This window comes from Bufo bufo, chromosome 1 (genome assembly GCF_905171765.1).
Source record: "Bufo bufo chromosome 1, aBufBuf1.1, whole genome shotgun sequence".
Classification (NCBI taxonomy): Eukaryota; Metazoa; Chordata; class Amphibia; order Anura; family Bufonidae; genus Bufo; species Bufo bufo.
The window spans coordinates 231,117,690-231,141,409 of record NC_053389.1 but is presented as its reverse complement, the minus strand read 5'-3'; the positions used below and the strand labels follow the sequence as shown (position 1 = coordinate 231,141,409).

The 23,720-nt window shown below is 42.0% G+C and overlaps 1 protein-coding gene across 1 annotated transcript in view; it reads left to right on the top strand.

The window, feature by feature from the left end:
• The window catches only part of NINJ2 (ninjurin 2), a 123,783-nt gene extending 104,429 nt beyond the window's left edge, over positions 1 to 19,354 (top strand). The window contains exons 4-6 of the mRNA XM_040415623.1: positions 14,903 to 15,108; positions 16,645 to 16,828; positions 18,930 to 19,354. Coding sequence (XP_040271557.1) covers positions 14,903 to 15,108; positions 16,645 to 16,811 — 373 coding nt within the window. The 3' untranslated portion in view covers positions 16,812 to 16,828; positions 18,930 to 19,354. The remainder of the gene's footprint in view (positions 1 to 14,902; positions 15,109 to 16,644; positions 16,829 to 18,929) is intronic.
• The last annotated feature ends 4,366 nt before the right edge of the window (positions 19,355 to 23,720 follow it).

The window sequence follows — 23,720 nt, the reverse complement described above, 5'->3', positions numbered from 1 at the left end:
TGTACCGGTACGTCCTGGGTCCTTAAGGACTCGGCAAACATGGCGTACCGGTACGTCCTAAGTCCTTAAGGGGTTAAGTGACACAGGGTGGAAACTTTTCCAGTGTAGGAAGCTGTTTGTTGCTGTCGGTTTTCTATGGATTTCTGTAGTGACACTGCTGTCAGGCTGCAGGACAATTCTCAAATCCAGAAAATTGAGGCTTTCACGTTGTGTTTCTGCTGTAAACTTTAAGCCTATCTTGTTCTCATTTAGACTCTTTGTAAAGTTAAAAAATTCAGTTTCAGTGCCATCCCCAAAAAATTTAATATCATCTATATAATGCCCCCAAAATAAAACTTGATTTGTGTAGTGTGTGTTTGATTCTTTGAATACTATACGATCTTCCCACCACCCTAAGAACAGATTAGCGAAACTTGGTGCACAAACAGTGCCCATTGCTGTCCCGTTGATCTGTAAATAATATTTACCATCCAATGTGAAATAATTGTTAACAAAAAATGCAAAAGTGCAGTGACAAAATTATTGTGCTCTTGATATTATGTACCTTTCGTATTTAGAAATGACTGGACTGCCCTGATACCCAGTTCATGTTGGATACTAGTATAAAGTGCCTCTTCATCAAGGCTAGCTATTTCCTGCAGCCTGTCCTTCGTATCTTTTAGATAGGAGGGGAGAGTCTGAACGAATGGGGAGATCATTTCATCAACATACAGTATGTACTAATTCCTTCACAGAGGTTCTGATTTCCAGAGACAATCGGTCTTCGAGAAATAGACTTCTTTTTTAAATTTTTGGTATTGCATAGAATGTTGCAATGGTTGGTCGTGGTTTATATAAGACTTTAAACTCTTCTTTGGTAACCAATTATCTTTCTTTAGCATTAAGATGTATATCTTTTAGTTCCCTATTAAATTTCTCTGTCGGGTTTTCTTTTAATAATTGATATGTAGTTGTATCGATGAGCAGTGCCATAACCATTGCTATATAATTTTCCTTATTCATCAGTACTACATAACCCCCCCCCCCCCTTCTTATCTGATGTCCTTATCTCTAAATCATCTCTATCCAATAGTTCCTTAATAAGCTTCTCTTTCTTCCCTGGTCAAATTCCCTCCAGATCTAAAAACAAATTCCCTCCAGATCTACAAACGTTTGGACACTGGCATGTCCTGCGAACGGGGGAGTGAACCTAGATTGTAGAGTCATAGTACTAAATGAACCACAAGGGGATCCAAGAACTTTCCAAGAGCTGAGGAGACATATCTCTAAACATCTGAGTAGCATAAATACAAAAGAAGATACACCTCTCTCCAGACATGTAAGGAATTATCAATGAAGGTTTTACGTACTCATCCTTTCTATAAGTGGCTATTATGAACTTGAATTGACACCATCTATAGCTATGAAAATAATTTAGAAATATAAATATCTGTTCAAAAAGAAAACAAGTTAGTGAGAGATATACCACCTTAGACATTTGATGGAATTGACATACAGCAGATCCATGTATACATAAGATCCCCCATAGAATAGAAAAAAATCTAAATCAAAAGTAAACTAAAATAAATAAAATGAAAATATATTATAATTTGGTTAATATAAGGAAGGGATATGTGGAAAATATATACATTAGATGAAATACACTGCGTGCAGAATTATTAGGCAAATGAGTATTTTGACCACATCATCCTCTTTATGCATGTTGTCTTACTCCAAGCTGTATAGGCTCGAAAGCCTACTACCAATTAAGCATATTAGGTGATGTGCATCTCTGTAATGAGAAGGGGTGTGGTCTAATGATATCAACACCCTATATTAGGTGTGCATAATTATTAGGCAACTTCCTTTCCTTTGGCAAAATGGGTCAAAAGAAGGACTTGACAGGCTCAGAAAAGTCAAAAATAGTGAGATATCTTGCAGAGGGATGCAGCACTCTTAAAATTGCAAAGCTTCTGAAGCGTGATCATCGAACAATCAAGCGTTTCATTCAAAATAGTCAACAGGGTCGCAAGAAGCGTGTGGAAAAACCAAGGCGCAAAATAACTGCCCATGAACTGAGAAAAGTCAAGCGTGCAGCTGCCAAGATGCCACTTGCCACCAGTTTGGCCATATTTCAGAGCTGCAACATCACTGGAGTGCCCAAAAGCACAAGGTGTGCAATACTCAGAGACATGGCCAAGGTAAGAAAGGCTGAAAGACGACCACCACTGAACAAGACACACAAGCTGAAACGTCAAGACTGGGCCAAGAAATATCTCAAGACTGATTTTTCTAAGGTTTTATGGACTGATGAAATGAGAGTGAGTCTTGATGGGCCAGATGGATGGGCCCGTGGCTGGATTGGTAAAGGGCAGAGAGCTCCAGTCCGACTCAGACGCCAGCAAGGTGGAGGTGGAGTACTGGTTTGGGCTGGTATCATCAAAGATGAGCTTGTAGGGCCTTTTCGGGTTGAGGATGGAGTCAAGCTCAACTCCCAGTCCTACTGCCAGTTTCTGGAAGACACCTTCTTCAAGCAGTGGTACAGGAAGAAGTCTGCATCCTTCAAGAAAAACATGATTTTCATGCAGGACAATGCTCTATCACACGCGTCCAAGTACTCCACAGCGTGGCTGGCAAGAAAGGGTATAAAAGAAGAAAATCTAATGACATGGCCTCCTTGTTCACCTGATCTGAACCCCCATTGAGAACCTGTGGTCCATCATCAAATGTGAGATTTACAAGGAGGGAAAACAGTACACCTCTCTGAACAGTGTCTGGGAGGCTGTGGTTGCTGCTGCACGCAATGTTGATAGTGAACAGATCAAAACACTGACAGAATCCATGGATGGCAGGCTTTTGAGTGTCCTTGCAAAGAAAGGTGGCTATATTGGTAACTGATTTGTTTTTGTTTTGTTTTTGAATGTCAGAAATGTATATTTGTGAATGTTGAGATGTTATATTGGTTTCACTGGTAAAAATAAATAATTGAAATGGGTATATATTTGTTTTTTGTTAAGTTGCCTAATAATTATGCACAGTAATAGTCACCTGCACACACAGATATCCCCCTAAAATAGCTAAAACTAAAAACAAACTAAAAACTACTTCCAAAAATATTCAGCTTTGATATTAATGAGTTTTTTGGGTTCATTGAGAACATGGTTGTTGTTCAATAATAAAATTAATCCTCAAAAATACAACTTGCCTAATAATTCTGCACTCCCTGTATATTCTTGTGGGGTCCTTTTTAATACTTTTCAAAAAAGAGAAAATAAAGGAGAAAAGAAAATATGTTGCGTAGGAACTTTTGATATACAACATGAAACAATCTATAAGATCTTAAAGAGACACTGGCATGTCCTGCGAGCAGATAGGAACCTTGAAGAACTGATATCTATTAACTCACAATAACATACAGGAGAGGGAGAAACCTCAAAGAAATGCTGGTACATAGCCATTTTCAACAAAAAAGAAAAACTAAAACATGGTTAGTCAGCAAGGGTTCATACCCATGTGGGGGATGTACCTTCTGTATATTTATGAACCTCACAAGGGAATTCATGAATCCAATTGGTGGAAAAAGATATGTCATAAAAGACTACATCAACTGCAAAACTATGGGTGTAGTATATGCCTTCAATGCAGTTGTCCTAAATTGTATATCGGTAAAACGATCCAAGAGCTGAGGAGACATATCTCTAAACATCTGAGTAGCATAGATACAAAAGAAGATACAGCTCTGTCCAGACACTTAAGGAATTATCATCAAGGGAATCCCTCCAATCTGAGAGTATGGGGAATACAGAAAATGTAAATCGGTCTGAGACAAGCAGATATTGATAGGAAATTTCAACAAGAGGAATCAAAATGGATTTATCGCTTGAAATCCTTATCTCTATTGGGACTCAATGAAGGTTTTACGTACTCATCCTTTCTATAAGTGGCTATTATGAACTTGAATTGACACCATCTATAGCTATGAAAATAATTTAGAAAAATAAATATCTGTTCAAAGAGAAAACAAGTTAGTGAGAGATATACCACCTTAGACATTTGATGGAATTGACATACAGCAGATCCATGTATACATAAGATCTCCCATAGAATAGAAAAAATCTAAAGTAAACTAAAATAAATAAAATTAAAATAAATAATTATTTGGTTAATATAAGGAAGGATATGTGGAAAAGATATACATTAGATGAAATATATTCTTGTGGGGTCCTTTTTAATACTTAGGCCTCATGCACACGACCGTTGTTGGGTTCCGTGTCCGTTGTTCCGTTTTCCGTGATTTTCTGCGGACACATTGACTTTCAATGGGTCCGTTGAAAACTCGGAAAATGCACCGTTTGTCATCCGCGTCCGTGATCCGTGTTTCCAGTCCGTGAAAAAAATATGACCTGTCCTATTTTTTTCACGGAAAACGGTTCGCGGACCCATTTAAGTCAAAGGGTCTGTGAAAAAACACGGAGGCACACAAGATTGTCATCCGTGTCCGTGATCCGTGTCTGTTTTTTTCCTATCATTTTCAAGGCAAACTTGACTTTTTTTCACTTTTCATGTCTGGTGATCCACCAAAAATCAAGGAAGACACACGAAAATAAAAACGGAAACGGATCACGGAACAACGGAACCCCGTTTTGCGGACCGTGAAAAAATACTGTCATGTGCATGAGGCCTTAATTTGTAATTTTTTGTACATATTTACATGCATTGATGTCATTAACAGCAGGATATCCAGTGATATTAGAAGTAATGAATTTAATTACTAGCTTAAAAAAGGAGAAGAATGGAATCAATAAAATCTACTCCAGCCCAACTAGCTAATGTATCTAAGGAGTACATTATAGTAATGAACACACAATATTGAGAAAATTCATATTATTTATTCCACAATCAGGTTTATCATGATCCTTATCTATTATTTTCTTATTCTTATATCATCATGTACAGTTAGATTTTTATCAGTAATATGAGTGTAAATGTAAATCAATTATGGAAATAATGGTCAATTATGATCATGGTTACAGTATATAATTTACAATCATGATTGTGATCTACTATCTGTCATGAGCTATTATGTTATAATAATTCCAGTAAATTAAATCATAAAACTAATGGCCAGTTATAATCATTAACAATTTAAAATAATGAGGTAGATGATTGTTCTGTCTTCATACACGTTCACACAGTGTGCAGTCTGACAATCAGCATAAACCATTCCTGTCTTCCAAATAAGAGGACTGTTCTTTGTAGTCTAACTTGTTTATTTGAAAAACAGGAGTATTGATGTGTGGATCAATTGTGATAAAACAGATATGCTTGCTGGATCAACTTGCAGGATAACAGGCCGAACTGGATGCACAAATGTCTTTTTTCGGCCTTATATACTATGTTACTATGTTACTATGTTACTATGTAAAAGGATGGTGGAGTGTAAGAAGGAGATATGTAGAAGGACAGCTCTGCTGGTGTGTCCTTGGTGACTGTAGACTGGACTTCTCTTTCCCAGAATACATTAAACTCCCACAATACAATAATCTTTATCAACAGAACAAAAATGTGTAGTACATTTTTAACACCCTAGATGGTGCCTATAACCAAACGAATAACTACAAAATACCAAAACTAAAAGGCAAAGTGATCTGTAATGATTCTTAAACTCTGGCAAAGGAACTAAGATCATTTCTAGCCCTGCTGGGCAGAACACTCCCCGTCTGGCATCAACAGATGCCACTACTGGGTCCTTCTCTCTTAGCAACCCATTTTGGTCAATGATCAAGCTTTTTCAAAATGCTATCTTTGTAGACTGTTTGACCTTTGCTGAGGTAGTCTATTTCCGTAGCATAACATTCACGTTGTATTGTTCTAAATATTATGTTCTTGGACCTTTCCAGACTAGGAGCGGCAAAGGTGTGTTTGCAGTGATGCCAGCCTTTGCAGGGCTTCTGGCTCACAGGTAATGTCTGAGCTGTGTGAACTACACAGGCTATAGCACAAAAGAGCAACATCCAGATGGAGAACCTGCTGAAACGATGAGATTTGAGTTGGTGGTCAGAAGTCACTGTACGTAGAACAGATACTTCAGGTCAGATCTCTTCATCGGCATCTGGGTTTACCAATTCAAACGTGTTGGCTCCGGTACTGCAAGACGTTGAACGATACAAGAATGCAGGACCCGTAAAGCATGTTGTGTCTTTAAGGTGGCTTGGTGCGACTAATCTAGTTGCGTGGTCCGCAGGATTATGCTGCATAGGCAGTAGTGTTTAGGACAAGTGGATCTCCTGATCCTTAGCACCCGATTGCAGATGTAGACGTAAAATCATCTGGTTTCGTTGCAAATATATCCTAGGACTACCTTGCTGTCTGTGTAAAACTCGACTTCTTCAATTTCAAGGTTCATTCCAGAAGTTATAAGTTCAGCCAACTCCACTGCAAGCACAGCAGCACAGAGTTCCAGTCTGCTTATCGTGTGTTCGCGAAGTGGCGACAGTTTGGTCTGGCTCATGACAAATCCTATATGGCATTGTTCTTTGACATCAATGGTCTTTAGGTATGCTACGGCAGCAATTGCCTTGACCGAAGCATCGCAGAAGATATATAGTCTTTGCATCTTGACTCCAGTAGATGGCATGGAAGCATATAGTCGTGCCACATGAAGACTGGTCAAAGCTTCGAGAGACTTCTTCCAACCTGTCCACAGGTTCTTTTTCTCCATGGGAAGCGGATCATTCCTATCAGACATCTCTGTGGTGAAGTCCCTTAGCATCATTTTACCTTGGATGGTAACAGGCGCTACGAATCCCAGAGGATCATATAAGCTGTTTATGGTGGAAGGTGAATGTGTCTGCCTTTAAATCCCAGAGCAGACTGAGACTCCGTTGCATGTGAAGGGAGTCGGTGCTATGATCCAAGTCCTTTACATCACTTGAATGGTCTTGGGGTGAGAAGGCCTCTATTAACTCACGGCTGTTGGAGGCGATTTTGTGCAACCTTAAATTAGATAGAGCGAGCATTTCTTGGGCCCTTTTCAGGAGACTGATTGCGGTCTTGTTCGTAGGTGTGGATTTCAAGCAGTCGTCCATGTAGAAATCTTTTTCCACAAAGGATCTGACATCTGACCCATACTTTGCTTCACCCTCTCGGGATGAATGTCTGAGACCATAGATAGCGACTGCAGGGGAAGGACTGTTTCCAAAGATGTGTACTCTCATTCAGTACTCTACAATGTCTTCATTGGGGTCGTTATTGCGGTACCAGAAGAACCTCAAGTAGTTTCTGTGTTCTTCCTTGATGAGGAAACAGTGGAACATATGTTGTATGTCAGCCATAAATGCTACAGAATCTCTGCGGAAGAGGAAAAGTACCTCTAGAAGTCTGTTGTTGAGGTCTGGACCAGACAGTAAGACATCATTTAGCGAGAAGCCTTCATACCTGGCGCTCGAGTCGAATACTACTCGTATCTGCCTTGGTTTTTTAGGATGATACACACTGAATATGGGTAAGTACCAACACTCCTTGGAGTCTTGGAGAGTAGGTGCCATTTCTGCATGGTTGTTCTGGAATATTCTTTCCATGAAGCTAAAGAAATGTTCTCTCGTCTCTGGTGTCTTCTAAAGTTTGTGTTTGAGGGAGATAAATCGACTGTAGACAAGTTCTTTGTTGTTAGGTAAGTGTTGTCTCCGAAGTTTAAATGGTAAAGGTGCGGCCCAGGTTTTTGATTTGTCTTTTACTATTCCTTGATCCATGATATCCAAGAACAGCCTGTCTTCAATGGACATTGCGACCCTGTAGTCTTCTCTTGTCCTGTGGAAAACTATGCACCCTAAGTGATCTTAAGTGTGCTGGTGAGCATACTGTTGACTGAGGTTGGCTTGTGTGCTCCTCCTAGACAGACGTCTCCTATGATGACCCATCCTAGGTCAAGTGTCTTGGCGTATGCAGCTTTCTGGGGACCGTTAATCTGTCCTCTAGCCTTGTGAACTCGTAGTATTTTTTTTTCCAAGGAGTAAGACTATTGGGGCTTCTGGGTCCAATTCTGGTATCAGGTGAGCTATACTCTTCAGTTGGGGGTGGTGTGCCGCTACCTCTGGTGTAGGTATCTCAGACCGGTTGTCAGGAATGTGGATGCACTCCAGTATGGTTGGCAGTGACAAGCAGGTCTGACCATCTATGGACTCATCCTTGTACCCAGTTGCTTTCCTCCCCGCCGTCTCAATGGTACCTGCATATGTCCTTAAGGTGTAGGGAGAACCAGGCCTTACGATGTTTAAGGTGTAGAAGAAGGTGGATTTAGCTAAAGACCAGTTGCTTTGATCATCTAAGATTGCATATACCTTGATCGCCTTATCTCGGTGGCCGACCGGATAAACCCTGACAAGGCAGATTTTTGAGCAGGACTTCACTTCTGGGAGTCCTTTACAGATCTCTGTACAGTGAGAAGTGACTACTTGGGTATCTATGTCGGTGTCTATCTGCATCCTGTCATGCTCCTCTGCTTGGGGTGATACCTGAGAGGGTGGTCCAGGGTGTAAAGCCGTGTTGTGTTCTGTGCTACAGCATTCTGTGCACATCACACTGACCTTACAGTTCCTGGCGAAGTGCGATGTTGTAGTGCAGCACCTGAAGCAGATGTTTTATTTGAGGAATTCTTTGCAGTCTTCTAAAGACTTCTCCCGGAAGGCTCTGCATTTTAATAGAGAATGTGGTTTCTTGTGCAGGGGACATTCTTTGGTCAGATCTTTGTGTATGTACTCTTCTTGAGAAGACTTAAACGGCCTGTAAGGAGAACCTATGGAGGCAACGTTAGTTTTGTGGACTGCCACTGGTGTTTTATGAGGTTTAACACCAGGGGTAGTAGGACATGACAATGTAAAGTCAAAACTGGGATCATTTCCAATCCTCGCCTGTTCAGCGACAAAGTCTACAAACACCACGAAGAGGGGGGATGGATGGTACATTATGAAACCGTTTATAATGGTAACCATGCGTGATCCACTTCTCTTGTAGATTATAAGGGAGTTTTTGGACAATCGGATTGACACCTCTGTCGTTGTCCAGGAATGCTAGCCCTGGCAGATCTCCTTCTGCCTGAGCAACCTGTACCTCTATCAACAAGTCATTGAGTTCCCTGAGCTTCTGGTAACCCCTACCCACTATTCTGGGAAAATTATCAATTCTCTCATATAAAGCATTTTCTATACCTTTTATTGACCCCAAACACTCATTAAGTCTTTCCCACACCATCATTAGGCCTTTGCCCGGATAGTTTATGTTAATGTCTCAGATTCTTTTGGCGTGTTCTGCAGACTCGTTTCCAAGCCACTTTAACAAGAGATCTAACTCCTCACTATAGGAAAAAGATCTAAGTCTCTTATGGCGTTCTGGAAGGAGGCTCGCCATGCTCTGTAGTTCTCGGGGTGATCTGTGAACTTTATAAGTCTTTTGGTAACCAGCTCCCGTTTAGCAAAGAACTTAGCGAAGTCCATGGTGGCCTGGTTAGCGCCAATACTACCCGGTGTATTGTTGTTATGCTGCATGTGCGGTGTATCACCATACCTTTTAGGGGTTTCAGGCTTAGGACAGTTTGTATAATACCGTTCTGATGCGAAGGGTGTCCCTTTAAGTCAAAGTGAATGTTGTAGCTTTCGTTCTGTAGGGCGGTAGTTGTGGTCAGCATCACTTTGTCGCATACCGTCCTGCTTAAGGTACTGTGGTTCAAAGTAGGATCTTTGACACTCTGTATAGGCTGGCTGATATTCTGCATCACAATCATCTGTCTTGGGATGTTGCTGGACGTATTCTGAGACACGCTGTGTTGGATCTTGTTCATCTAGGTCTGGCCCAAGTACTTGGCTGTGTTTCTCGGATTCTGGGTATTCCAAGGCTTCTAGTAACTCTGCTTTGGCCACTGCGGCTGCCGCTTCTTTCTCTGTGGCAAGTTTTTCCAGTGACGCTTGCAGGCATGCTGTCTTTTTCCTTTGATGCTTTCTCTTTCTTTAGTTGCATCTATTGTGCGGCAAAGGAAGATCTTAATTTTGCTGCCTCAGCTTCTGCACGGGCGATAGCAGCCTTTTTTTATTATTGAGAATTTGCTAGAGCAGTTTGCTCGTGACCTGGTCCTGTATAATGATGCCCAGCTAGTGGACATTGTATGCCTGTTTTCTGTCTGCTTAATGTCTCTGTGCGGACTCAGTATTGGTAGAAACATACTTCAGCGTGGTCTGGATAGTGCTGCACTTGCTTGGGACTGCACTCTCACTTGTGGCTGTATGGCAACCGCTGCAATATTGTATGCAGGACCGCATGTGTGATGGCGGCTCCGTGTAGTCAGATCCACTATCGATGGTGACTAGCATCTGTTTTACTGTTCTGTCTTCATACATGTTCACACAGTGTGCAGTCTGACATTCAGCATAAACAATTCCTGTCTTCCAAATAAGAGGACTATTCTTTGTAGTCTAACTTGTTTATTGGCAAAACAGGAGTATTGATGTGTGATCAATTGTGATAAAACAGATATGCTTGCAAAAGGATGGTGGAATTTAAGAAGGAGATCTGCAGAAGGACAGCTCTGCTGGTGTGTCCTTGGTGACTGGAGACTGGGCTTCTCTTTCCCAGAATGCATTACACTCCCACAATACAATAATCTTTATTAACAGAAAAAAAAGTGTAGTACATTTTTAACACTGCTAGATGGTGCTATAACCAAACTAATAACTACAGAATACCAAAATTAAAAGGCAAGCATGATCTGTAATGATTCTTAAACTCTGGCAAATATACTAAGATCAGTTTCTAGCCCTGCTGGGGCTAATATTTTTATGTCAATGAATAAAATAAAGTAATCGCGGAGATGAGAACAATATATACATAAATCTGTAGTTGTCAGTATCTGTAGTTGCGCGAAATCTCAGCGGGTAAACGAGTGACGTATTGTGAAGGATTAACCAATTATCGCTAACCTTATACCAACCTTAGTTTGCCACAAATGAGTGAGCCTCGCACATTGGATCCCTGAATTTTAACATCACTTACCAATGTAATATAAAGTGGTCCCCGCCCCCACAAACATATCTGCCCAATCCCCTGAAGACGCAGTTTTTCCGGTGAAACATGACGGGAGGCAGCAAACGTGTTTGTGTGTTTTAAGCACAGTAGTTAGATATAGACAGCCCACATCAAGATCTAATCATATAGGGAAAGAGTAGGAAACAAAATAGTTATGTAGCCAGTGAAGGTGTACAACTAACTGGCTACAGTGTTTCTCATCTAATAAGCTGCTAGTGAGAAACAAATAGCAGCTGAATTAACCTTTTAGTTGCTGGTTGAAATATGGGGCAAAATTCTGCCAACTACTGAGATTTTTAATTAGTCTCACTTTGTGTGTTGAGTTATAGTTTTAAAAGCAATTTAAAATAAAAATTATGTCTTAGTTACTAGAACACGTGTAAATAGATGTTCTTAATTACAGAAAGATTACAAGAATTACATGTATTTAGTCTTGAGAAGAGACGTCTAAGAGGAAACATTACATATAACAGTATATATAACATTATATATAAATGGTGAAAAGCTGTTCCATGTAAAATCCCAACAAAAGAGAAGGGGCTCTGCCTCCATCTGGAGACGTTCAGTCTTCAGAGGCGTCAAGGCTTCTTCAGCATAAGAACTGTGAATCTGTGGAATAATCTACCTCAGGACGTGGTAACAGCAGGTACAGTTGATTGTTTTAAAAAGTTTAGATCAATTCTTAAAATGAAATAACATGAATGCTTTTGTAAATGTATTGAAGTCTTGGTCTCACTCCCGTTTCCTAAATTCACATCCCCACTCATTGTTTGGTTGAACTTGATGGACTAGCATCTTTGTTTCAACTGTACTAACAATGTAACACACTCATCTGAATCCAGCCTAACATGCTGCTTGCAAAACCTTCCCTTTAAACTTGTTTGGACATAAATGTGGAGGCAGTGTCTTTTGACCCAAGCAAAGGTGATCCTAATAAAGAGTAAATCTCTTAGGGTACGACCACACAACCTGGTCGTGTCATGGTTGCAACACGGCCTCCTTAGTGCCTCCTTAGTTTAACTGATGCCTGCTGCGGCCTGTACGGTGGGGTCATACCCTTAGCTTGTATAGACAGCATGCTGAGAATAAGCTAAATCATGAGCAGCTACTTGTGAGGGCAGCAGGAAACTGAGACAACACCTGACTGCAATCCATCTGCTGATGTACAAAGCATTCAGAACATCTTCAGACCTTTTCACTTTTTTTTACATTTTGTTATGTTGCGGCCTTGTGCTAAAATAAATTATATATATATATATATATATATATATATATATATATATATATATAAAAAACTAATAATAAGAAAGTGAAAACAGAATTTTAGAAAAATGTATGCTCATTTATTGAAAATAAAAACAAATTTTTTACATGGACAGTATTCAGACCCTTTGCTATGATGCTTGAAATTTAGCTGTGAGGGGCGTCCCATTTCTCTTGATCATCTTTGAGATGTTTCTGCACCTTGATTGTAGTCTACCTGTAGCAAATTCAGAAAATTGGACATGATTTGGAAAGTCACAGCCCTATCTATATAAGGTCTCACAGCTGACAAGGCTTTTTTCGATTATATACAAAGCCATAAGAAGGAAGGAACTGCCTGTAGAGCTCTGAGACAAGATTGTGTGGCTGCACAGATCTGGAGAAGGGGGACAAAAAATGTCTTCTAGACCAAACATTCCCAAGTGCACAGTGGCCTCTATAATTCATAAGAAAGAAGTTTGGAACAACCAGGACTCTTCCTAGTGCTAGCCACCCCACCAATCTAAATAATGGGGGAGAAAAGCCTTGATACGAGAGGTGACCAAGAACCTAATTGTCACTCTGGTTCAGCTCCAAAGATCCTGTGTGCAGATTGTAGAAACTTCTAGAAGGTTAGCCATCACTGTACTACTCAACCAATCTGAACTTTATGGCAGAGTGGCCAGAAACAAGCGTCTCCTAGTGAAAGATACATAAAAGCCCACCTGGCGTTTGCACAAAAAGCACCTAAAAGACTCTCAGACTGTAAGAAACAGGATTCTCCGGTCTGATGAAACCAAGATTGAGCTATTTTATCCCCAATTCTACATGTCATGTCTGGAGGAAAGTAGGCACTGCTCATCATCTGCCCAATACCATCCCTACAGTGAAGCATGGTGATAGCAGCATCTGTCACGGCAAGTTTGGATAAGAGGAACACCAAGTAAACAAACAGCAACAGCTAACCAGACTAGGCCCCAAAGCTAGGGAGGAGGGAATGGTAACCTCCTAACAATCCCTGATCCTCTCCCTGACTGCTGACAGTATGAGCAAGTCTTGATGGTGAACGAACTCATACGCTGGAACCTAAGCCCTGCTGACACTGAAGCAAACCCTAACTTAGGGAGAGGGGAATGAGACAGCCGGTACCTTCCACCGTAAAGGGTCCAGCGTCTCCCTGAGACCTAGAAGCAACACACGCACAAAGGGGAGAACAGGAAGACTTAGCTTGAGACGAGCGGGAAGTAAAGGATCCACAAACAACCAGTATAGAACTCCAGAAGGAAAATATCCACCGCAAAGTCAGCAGTAAGAGGCGGACTTAAATAGAGCCTCTTGAACAGCTAACGAGCAGAACCTGTGGAGAGGTGAGATCCTGCCCACAACAACAAACAGAAGGGAAACACAGAAAGACCGGTCAGATAGACTCACGTGCTGAAAGTCTATCCGATCTTCTCAGATCTCTCACAGGGCAGGCAGTGACAGCATCATGCTGTGGGGGTGTTTTTATGCTCCTGGGACAAGGAGACTGGTCAGGGTTCAGGGAAAGCTGAATGGAGCAAAATACAGAGATATTCTTAAAAGGAACCTGTCACGTAGAACATAGTGTCTGAGCTAAAGGCAGCATGTTATAGAGTAAGAGGAGTGGAGCAGACCGATATATTATTTTTAATGTGAGAATATTCAGTATAACTTGTAATTTTTCATTTACAGTATATCTGTGCTCATTCTGTTCTTGAAGTCAAAGAGGTGGTCCTATTAGTGACTGACAGCCTTCCATCTATGACTGTGCATACAGAGATAGCTGTCAATCATGAGTAGGACCACCTTCCTAACTTCAAAGCCCAGAATGAGCAAGAATTTAAATGTATAAATTACAAGCTTTACTGAAGCTTTTCCTACAAAACTATACATCATGCTGCTCTGCATCTACAGCTCTACACCATGCTGTCTGCAGATTATTCTGCATTTTCATGGTGACAGGTTCCCTTGAATGAAAACCTGATCCAGAGTGCTCTGGACCTCATACTGGGCCGAAGGTTTACCTTCCAAAACAATGACCCTAAGCACACAACCAAGACAACATAGGAGTGGCTTAGGTTTTGCAGTGTTTTTTTTTTTATGTGGTTTTACCATTCGGTCCTAAAAGTTCCATGTAAATACACCATAAAAGGCAGCATCCTGGGCAATAATGAATGAATCATCCTAATAAACTGTCAATTGCAAACCAGATCACATAGCGCAGAACCTCAAACTGGACAAAGTATTAGACTCATCTGTATTATAATATATAGTAAATTCCTTTCATCCAGCAATTGGGCTTGAGAGGTGTCACACTACTAGATATTCTGGGTTATCAGACAGGCATAGGTTAGAGAAGAAAGCACAAAATCTGGGAAGAAGTTTCCACCTCAATTCTTTATTCAGTCTTCTGCTCTTACACCTGTTAAATGTCACATAATATTGCAAGTTTTGTGCTGGATTATGCGTCTTTCTGGATAATTAGATGGCAGATTAATGGAATTTTACTGCAGTGATTTGGTCTTAATTTTCCAGTTTCTGACTTTGTGACCCAGGTAGCTGGTAATCCTGTGGGGCGTGCATTGAGATCTGCAATCAACATTAATCAATATGCCACCAAAAAGACCCTTGCAGAGAGCATGCTAGATGTGGCACTGTTCATGGCCAATGCTACACAGTTAAAGGCAGTTCTGGAGCAAGGGCCGAGCTTCACCTATTACGTCACGCTGATCACTCTCATCAGCCTGTCTCTGGCTCTTCAGGTCGTTATTGGGATCCTGCTGATTATCATTGGTAAGACACTTCAAGGAGAAAGTTATCTCTGTGCAACAAATAATAAAGAGGCATTCCGGTTGTTAAAAGTTATCTCCTATCCACAGAATAGGGGACAACTATTAGATCTGTGGACGTCCTACCATTGGGACCTCCACTGATCACAAGAACAGATACCCTGTACTCCTCTCAGCCTCTCAAAATAAATGGACTGGCAGGTCTAGCATACGCACTGCTGCTCCATTCATCTCTATGGGAGTTCTGTAGACAGCCAGGTACAGCACTCCCCTATTTTTCGGCATTCCCATAGAGATAAATGCAAGCCTGACCTACTGCTTCGTTCATTTTGGAGGGTATAGGGTCCCCATTCTTGTGATCAGTTGGTGTCCCAGCGGTAGAACTGCCACCGATCTAATGGTTATCCCCTATCCTGTGGATAAGGATAACTTTTAATAATCAATCTTTGATATTTGCTTGGCGAATGGTGATCATCATAAAGAATACTACTCCACAGCTTGAACTGGCTGATAACAGGGAGTTATCTATTGCTTTTACCAGCCCACCAACGACAGCGTATCCATGGCCTGGTAACAGGGATCAATAAATGTTTTTCACTAGTTTTAGGCTACTTTCACACTTGCGGCAGTGTGATCCGGCAAGCAGTTCCGTCGTCGGAACTGCCTGCCATATCCGCCGATCTGGATGTGACTGAAAGCATTTGTGAGACGCATCCGGATGCGGATCCGTCTCACAAATGCATTGCAAGAATGGATCCGTCTATCCCTTTGTCATGCGGACAGACGGATCCGTCTTGTATACTTTTTCACATTTTTACCGGTCTGCGCATCCGGCACTAAAATATTCCTATGGGGAAAAATGCCGGATCTGGCATTCAGGCAAGTCTTCAGTTTTTTTTGCCGGAGATAAAACCGTAGCATGCTGCAGTTTTATCTCTTGCCTGATCAGTCAAAACGACTGAACTGAAGAAATCCTGATGCATCCTGAACGGATTACTCTCCATTCAGAATGCATGGGGATATGCCTGATCAGTTCTTTTCCGGTATAGAGCCCCTGTGACGGAACTCTATGCCGGAAAAGAAAGACGCTAGTGTGAAAGTACCCTTACAGTCAGCCCCCACCCAGCTTAATATGGATAGTAACAGGGGACAACAGATTACATTGAATAGCAGTTTTTGGAGAATAGACTGTGAAGATCAAATAGCTGCAGAAATATTTTTGGCCACAAGATGGCGATAACTTCACAACAAATCCTTTCCCTATCACTAAGGGCTCCTTGTACAGGGCTTTACATATAGACATACAGTACTTGTCAACCCTCCTGAAACCTCTGGGAGGCTCCTGGAAAAAGGGGACAACAGAAGAGCTGGCAAATCAGCTTTCTCCCAGAAAGTAGCCCTTGATGAGCTCTAACTGTATGTGGCATTGGGATGCTGTGTCATCAGATGCACTCCCAGTCCCCAGGTTCTCATTGCAGGGGTTATAGTGGGAATGTGATCATCCTGGATATTTAACTCCTTATGTCCCTTCTATCTACAGCTCGCAGGAACTTGAATGATGTCTCCAAGCAGCCAGGTCTGGATGTGATGAACAATGTGGCCACAGCTCTTGTGTTTGTCACCGTCCTCATCAATATCTTCATTACAGCATTTGGGGTGCAAAAAACTGGTCTCTACCCATCACGGGGGCCTCGAGAGGTGCACTAAGTGGGCAAGACCTACAGGTAAAACCTGGGTACAAGAAACTATTACTGTAGTTGAGGTATAAAGCATAGTACAGTTAATTGTAAAATAATCACCAGGGAAAATGGATTGGTGTATCATTTGTGATACTGTCTGCTGACATGATGCATCTCAGCCTATCGTGTAATACTGCCTGGAGAGCTGATGTATCTAAGACTATAATCAATTATACTGTCTGATGAGTAGCTGTATCTAACCCTATCATATGTGAAACTATCTGCTGAGCTGGTCGTATCTAAGCCCATCATGTGTGATACCATCTGCTGACCTTGTTTTGTTTAAGCCTATCATGTGTGGAGCTGTTTGCTGGGTGCATCTATCCCTGTCGGTGTGAAACTGTCTTCTGTGCTAGCCAAGCCTATCATCGGTGATACCATCTGCTGATCTTGTGTATCTAAGTCTTATGTGTGTGAAGCTGTCTGCTGTGCTGTGTGTATCTAAGCCTATCATCTGTTATACTGTCTGCTGAGCTGGGTGTACCTAAGCCTCAAATGTGTGGTTCCTCCTCACAGTAGTTATGGCCAGATATGTGCCCCCTTCACAGTAGTTATGCCCTGATATTTGCCCTCTCACAGTAATATGCTCTGATATGCGCCCCCTCACAGTAATATGCCCACGATTGTGCCCCCTCATAGTAATTTGCCCAGGATTGTGCCCCCTTCTCACCTCCTTCAGCAGCAGCAGCAGGATACACATTGGCTGCTCTGGTCTGTGTAGGAGGAGGAGGAACAGAGGCTGACCGCCGACCGCCCCCGCCCCTGCACAGAATAGCAGTGTGGAGCGTTGGGAGAAGAATGATGGAGCAGGGAGGGACATCTGCCTGAGAGCGGGACATACCTCCTCCGTACTAGAACCGCAGAACAGCAACTGAAATATGGGACTGTCCTGCTAGATCCGGGACGGTTGGGAGGTATGCTTTTCTTTCCTTTCCCACACTTAAGCATTCAGCAATCGGGGTGCAACACTTCTCTTTCACTATGCAACCACAGGGCAGCCCCAATGTCAGACTGAGTTCTACACCTTTTTCACAGGTTTCTGTACTCACTGTAAGGCCTCATGCACACGGCCGTGTTCCGCGGCCAAGCGTGGTCCATGGTAACCTGGCCGGGATTCCTTCTGACAGCAGGAGCTCACCGCGTCATTGGTTGCTATCACGCCGTGCGCTTCATGCCGCCGCTGCTGTACAGTGATACACTCGTATGATCTATACGAGTGTATCACTGTACAGCAGCGGCGGCATGAAGCGCACTGAGTCATAGCAACCAATGACGCCGTGCGCTCCTGCTGTCAGAAGGAATCCCACGGACCGCTCTTGGCCGCGGAACACGGCCGTGTGCATGAGGCCTTAATGGTTTCACAATGTCCTCAATGATATATGAATCTTTAGCAACTTCCACAGTGTGCTTGTAAAGTATGTCCCAGGTACAAGAAGACAAATATCCTGAACAAGTCAGCTGTGAAGCCTGTAAGATTATCTCCACAGAAATTCTGCACGCACCTCCTCTATGTACTGGTATGCTCAAATATATATTTTTCTCTTTTCTCTATCTTAGGTTTTAAGCTTTCTTTCAAGTTGATTCACTACATAGGTCTGTGTCTTCACTCCTTCCACTTCACTGTCTAGACACACACTGCTCAGTCCTAACTCCTCCTCCCTAATGTGGAGAGTGGTAACAGCCCCACCTAGTGTTGACAGCTAAGACCTGTTATCCCCCAACTGCTTATTACACAGGAAAATGCATAACAACACATTTCCCCTTTAGCAGTGTACCACTGTTGTAGCAGTGGAACACTGCAATGCTGTCTGCTGTGCTGTGCTGTCTGTGTCCCATGTGATACTGTCTGCTGATTGGGTGTATCTACACTTGTCATGTGTGATACTGTCTGCTGAGTGGGTTTGTCTAAGCCTATCCCATGTGATATTGTCTGCTGATCAATTGTATGTATCTACGCTTGGCATGTGTGATACTGTCTGCTGTGCTGGGTGTATCTAAGCCTCTCATATGTGATAACGTCTAAGCACAGGTCTATATGGACAGAAATGGGGTGCATCACGCTCTTCTGTTCCTTCTTGTGTTACAGACTTGCCAACGGTGAAGACTTTTGCACCTTCCTCAGCTGTGCTCTTCTTACATCCTTGGACTAAACGTTATGTGTTTCTGAATATTAATTATTATTAGTAACAGTTGTTAGGTTTCATGATCTTGCTTCTCATTCTTTGGTCATTTATTAAAATCTACCTGTAATTTTAATAAACTTCCCACAAGTCATAGTGATAGTGAAGTTTTAATCAGTGGGGGCCAGGGTGCTGAGACTCCCTCTGGTCGCTAAAATGAGGGTCAGAAGCGCTCAGTTGAGTTCCTATTCGGTTCTGCGGCCTTTTCTTTGAGAGCGGAATGTGCAGTGTAGGAATCCACAGAAAGTTCATGGATTTTCTGATAATCCACATACTGCTTGTTCAGAGAACAGAAACACAGAAGCAGAGCGCTAAACTGAGCACTTCTTTCCCCTGGTTTTAGCAATAGGTGTGGGTGTGTGGGAGGGGGTCTCTTGACCCAGCCTCCACTGATTAAAACTTTTGACATGTCAGAAGTAGAGATGAGCAAATTTCATTAAATTCGTATTGGGTCAGATTCAAATGAATCGGTCGAAAGTGCTCATATTGCCCTGCAAAGTCATGTATGACACTCTGAGGTCTCCTAGGACTGTATTAAACCCCTTTCAACCTCTTTAATGGCAAGAGGGCATTAGTAATGTCAAAGTGACAAATGGCTATGGGTAAACTGATGGTTGCTGGTGGTAACAAACAGCCTGTTTAATAACACACTGCACCAGATTTTGTATGCTTTAAAAAATAAATAAAAAAAACTGTCCAAAAATTTATCCCTTTGGTGTTTATACACTGAATGGAAATGGCTGCAGCCCAGTGACACACAGTACACTACACTGACCCTGTCCTTTTCCTAAGGGTCCATTCACACTTCCGTAGGTGTTTTGCGGTCCGCAAACTGCGGATCCACAAAACACGGACACCGGCAATGTGCGTTCCGCAATTTTAGGATCACACATCGCCGGCACTATAATAGAAAATGCCTTTTCTTGTCCGCAATTGCGGACAAGAATAGGACATGTTCTATCTTTTTTGGGAACGGAATTGCGGATGCGGAAATGCAGATGCAGACAGCATCCGTTCTGGCACCATTGAAAATGAATGGGTCTGCAAAATCCAGAATGGATCCGGAAACAATTTGCGGACGTGTGAATGAACCCTAACTAAAACTTTTAGCTATGATGAGCTATGATGTTCCTTAAAAAGCCTATGTGACCCTAAAATAGCTGTAGTATGTATCTAAAGATAAGCTTCCTATGCTCTCTCTCTGCCAGATGTCCTGTCCCATCAATGTACAAGCTCAGAATTCCCTGGTTCAGAACTTATGTAGTACCTATGACGCATATCAGTATCATCTCTCCTAAATGGCTAAGGTGGACTGCAAGACATGATAGGCAAGTTTGCCCATCCGGGCACCGCCCTGGGTTATGTGATTCTTCTTCATCTTCTCTGCCCTGCTCTGCTGTCTTCTGATCTGTAAAATGGCTGACGTTATTTTGAGTGATTTGTCCAAATCACAGAAGTTTCAGCTTTGATGGAGTCCTGAAGTTTTGGGAAATTTCCTCCAAAATCTTTTTATTAAGGTTTAAGGCAAATAATAATAAAAAAAACATAAATATATGTTTCCATACAATCTGTTGTAAACGTTTGAATCATTGCAAACAAAAACAGTCGGCCTTATATTGGAGGCCGTATTACCAATAAAGACCTGAACTATTAACTATTAACATAATTTTCTAAGAGCAGAGGAAAGGGTGGGAAGGTTGTTGCTCCTAACAGAAGGTGTGTAAACAAGGTGATGTATACTTTAGCCTACAGATGTTGAAAATCTGAAAGGTACTAGAGGGGATAGTTTTAAGATAAGGTATTGTGGGCTCGAAAACTATGCTTGCAGAGCTCCCAGCTCAAGAGTTCTTCCATCCTAAATATGGAGTCAATTTTAGCAAGCCATTCCCCTGTCTTGGGGCTGTGAAGACCTCCAGTGAAGGGGGATAAGCAGCTTAGCTGCAGTGAGAAGGTATGTCAAAAGATCTTGCCGTTTAGGGTGGTAGTTGCCAAAAGGTATCCAGAGCAAAATGAGTGTAGGGGTAATGAGACCTGACGACCAGTAATTTCTGCACATGGAGATTCAATCCGCTTCCAATAAGGCTGGATAAGTAGACATGACCACCGGACATGAGATAAAGATCCAGAAGATACACTTCACCTCCAGCAAACATTGGGAACATATAGGAAGACCTTAAGAAGGAATGCTGGAGTCCTGTACCACCTAGTAAGCATCTTATATGAATTTTCCTGTATTTTCACACAGCTCGAAAAACCATGTGAGTACTTCAAGACAATAATGTCTCCTCCTTAGAGAAAACAGAATCAAGTTCTTTTTCCCAAGCCAAAAGAAAACTAGGTTTAGCCGGTGCTTTATCAATATGTAAGCCTGTGTATATTTTAGAGAGAAGACCTGTCAGAAGGTGCGGTAGTAAAAGGTATTGCCTAAGCCTTGATTGTGTCTGCTGTCGAATATTGTGAAATAAAGGAGAAGTTTTTAAAGAGGACGAATATTGCTTTCTGGAGCCGTTTTTCCGTTATTTTCTACTATTGCCTAAGCCATGTTGGCTTCATGTTGGGCAAGTTCGCTGATAGGAATTGCTTGCAATGTACAAAGGTTTGGGATCAGTTTTTCGCGAAAGACTTTGGCTATGGGATGATTGGGTAATTTATTCCATAAGGGTCTTAAAGGTTTGCTACTGTTTACTAAATATGGAAGCATGCGCCGTGGGGTCAGAGAAGAGAATGTGCGCTGTTTGGGTAAGGAGGCTAAAAAAGAATGAAAGACTGTCACGGTTCCCCTAACAGTTGAGCACATTTTAGCGGTCGTCGGTTGTAGGGAGCGTGTGCACCAGAGTGAGGCCAGTTGTTCACTTGTGAGAGGACTGCGTTTAGCCTCAGTGTGTGGGGAAGAAGTATGTATGACAACTAGAGTCACCCATCTACTCAAATGATTCACCCTGTAATACAACAGAGGGTCAGGAAAAGCCATGCGATTTCAAGTCTGATTTTAAAATCAGTAGTCTATGCGGGAGGAGTGGAGGCTTGTTCTTTAACAGAAATCGGGTGAATAAAGGGTGAATGGTATAAAAAAACAATTTAGGGAGAAAAATCAGAACCGTTTGAAGGACATAAAGAAGTTGTGGAAGGATATAGGTCTTCAGGTAGTTTTTCCTGCCTACCCAGGAAATAAAAGGTAACTTAAGAGACTCCAGGTGAGCCTGTGTTTTGCGAGCCAGGGGTATATAGTCAGCGGAGAATAGTTTGGAAGGATCTTTAGTGAGAAATACTCCAAGATATTTAATCTGATGGTCAGGCCATTGAAAGGGGGCAAGTTGTTTAAGCGAGGCAACCGTATGAGCAGGGGTGGACACATTTAAAATCTTTGATTTTGAGAATTCAATTTTAAATTTAGAAATTAAACCAAAGGACTCGAAAATGTGTAGTATATGAGGAAATACCTGCGTGGGATTTGTAATTATTAGCAAAAGGTCATCCGCGAATGCAGCTGTTTTGTGAATATGAGAACTTAGCTGCAGGCCATGTATTGTTTCATTTTGTATAAGTTTTTGTAACAAAATCTCCATGGACAAAATAAATAAAGTTGATGATAAGGGGCAGCCCTGCTGCGTTCCATTGGTGATGGAAAAAGCAGGAGATAAAGTGCCATTGATTCTCGGTCTAGCAGACAGTTGTGAATAGAAAGAGAAAATGGCCGAGATAAATGCCTCCGGGAAACCAAAACGTGACAGGGCTGCCCTCATAAATGACCATCTAACTCTATCGAATGCTTTTTCAGCATCCATTCCCAGCAAGATTAATGGTATGTTTTTCTGAGTAGCATGATGTACAAGGTTAATAAGCCTAGTTTTATTATGCTTCCCTTAATTTATGTAAAATAGGTTTAATCCTATTCGCTAAGGCTGCGTTCACACGGGCGAGATTTCCACGCGGTTGCAATGCGGTAGGTGAACGTATTGCACCCGCACTGAATCCCGACCCATTGATTTCAATGGGGCTGTTCAGATGAGCGGTGATTTTCACGCATCACTTGTGCGTTGCGTGAAAATCGCAGTATGCTCTATATTCTGCGTTTTTCACGCAACGCAGGCCCCATAGAAGTGAATGGGGTTGCGCGAAAATCGCAAGCATCCGCAAGCAAGTGCGGATGCGGTGCGATTTTCACGCACGGTTGCTAGAAGACGATCGGGATGGAGACCCGATCATTATTATTTTCCCTTATAACATGGTTATAAGGGAAAATAATAGCATTCTGAATACAGAATGCATAGTAAAACAGCGCTGGAGGGGTTAAAAAAATATTTAAAAAAATATTTAACTCACCTTAGTCCACTTGATCGAGCAGACTGGCATCTCCTTCTGTCTCCTTTGCTGAACAGGACCTGTGGTGAGCATTCATTACATGAACAGGACCTTTGGTGACATCACTCTAGTCATCACATGATCCATCACATGATCTTTTACCATGGTGATAGATCATGTGATGACCGGAGTGGCTTTTAGCAAAGGTCCTGTTCATGTAATGAATGCTCACCACAGGTCCTGTTCAGCAAAGGAGACAGAAGGAGATGCCGGTCTGCGCGATCAAGTGGACTAAGATGAGTTAAATTTTTATTTTATTTTTTTAACCCCTCCAGCGCTGTTTTACTATGCATTCTGTATTCAGAATGCTATTATTTTCCCTTATAATCCAGTTA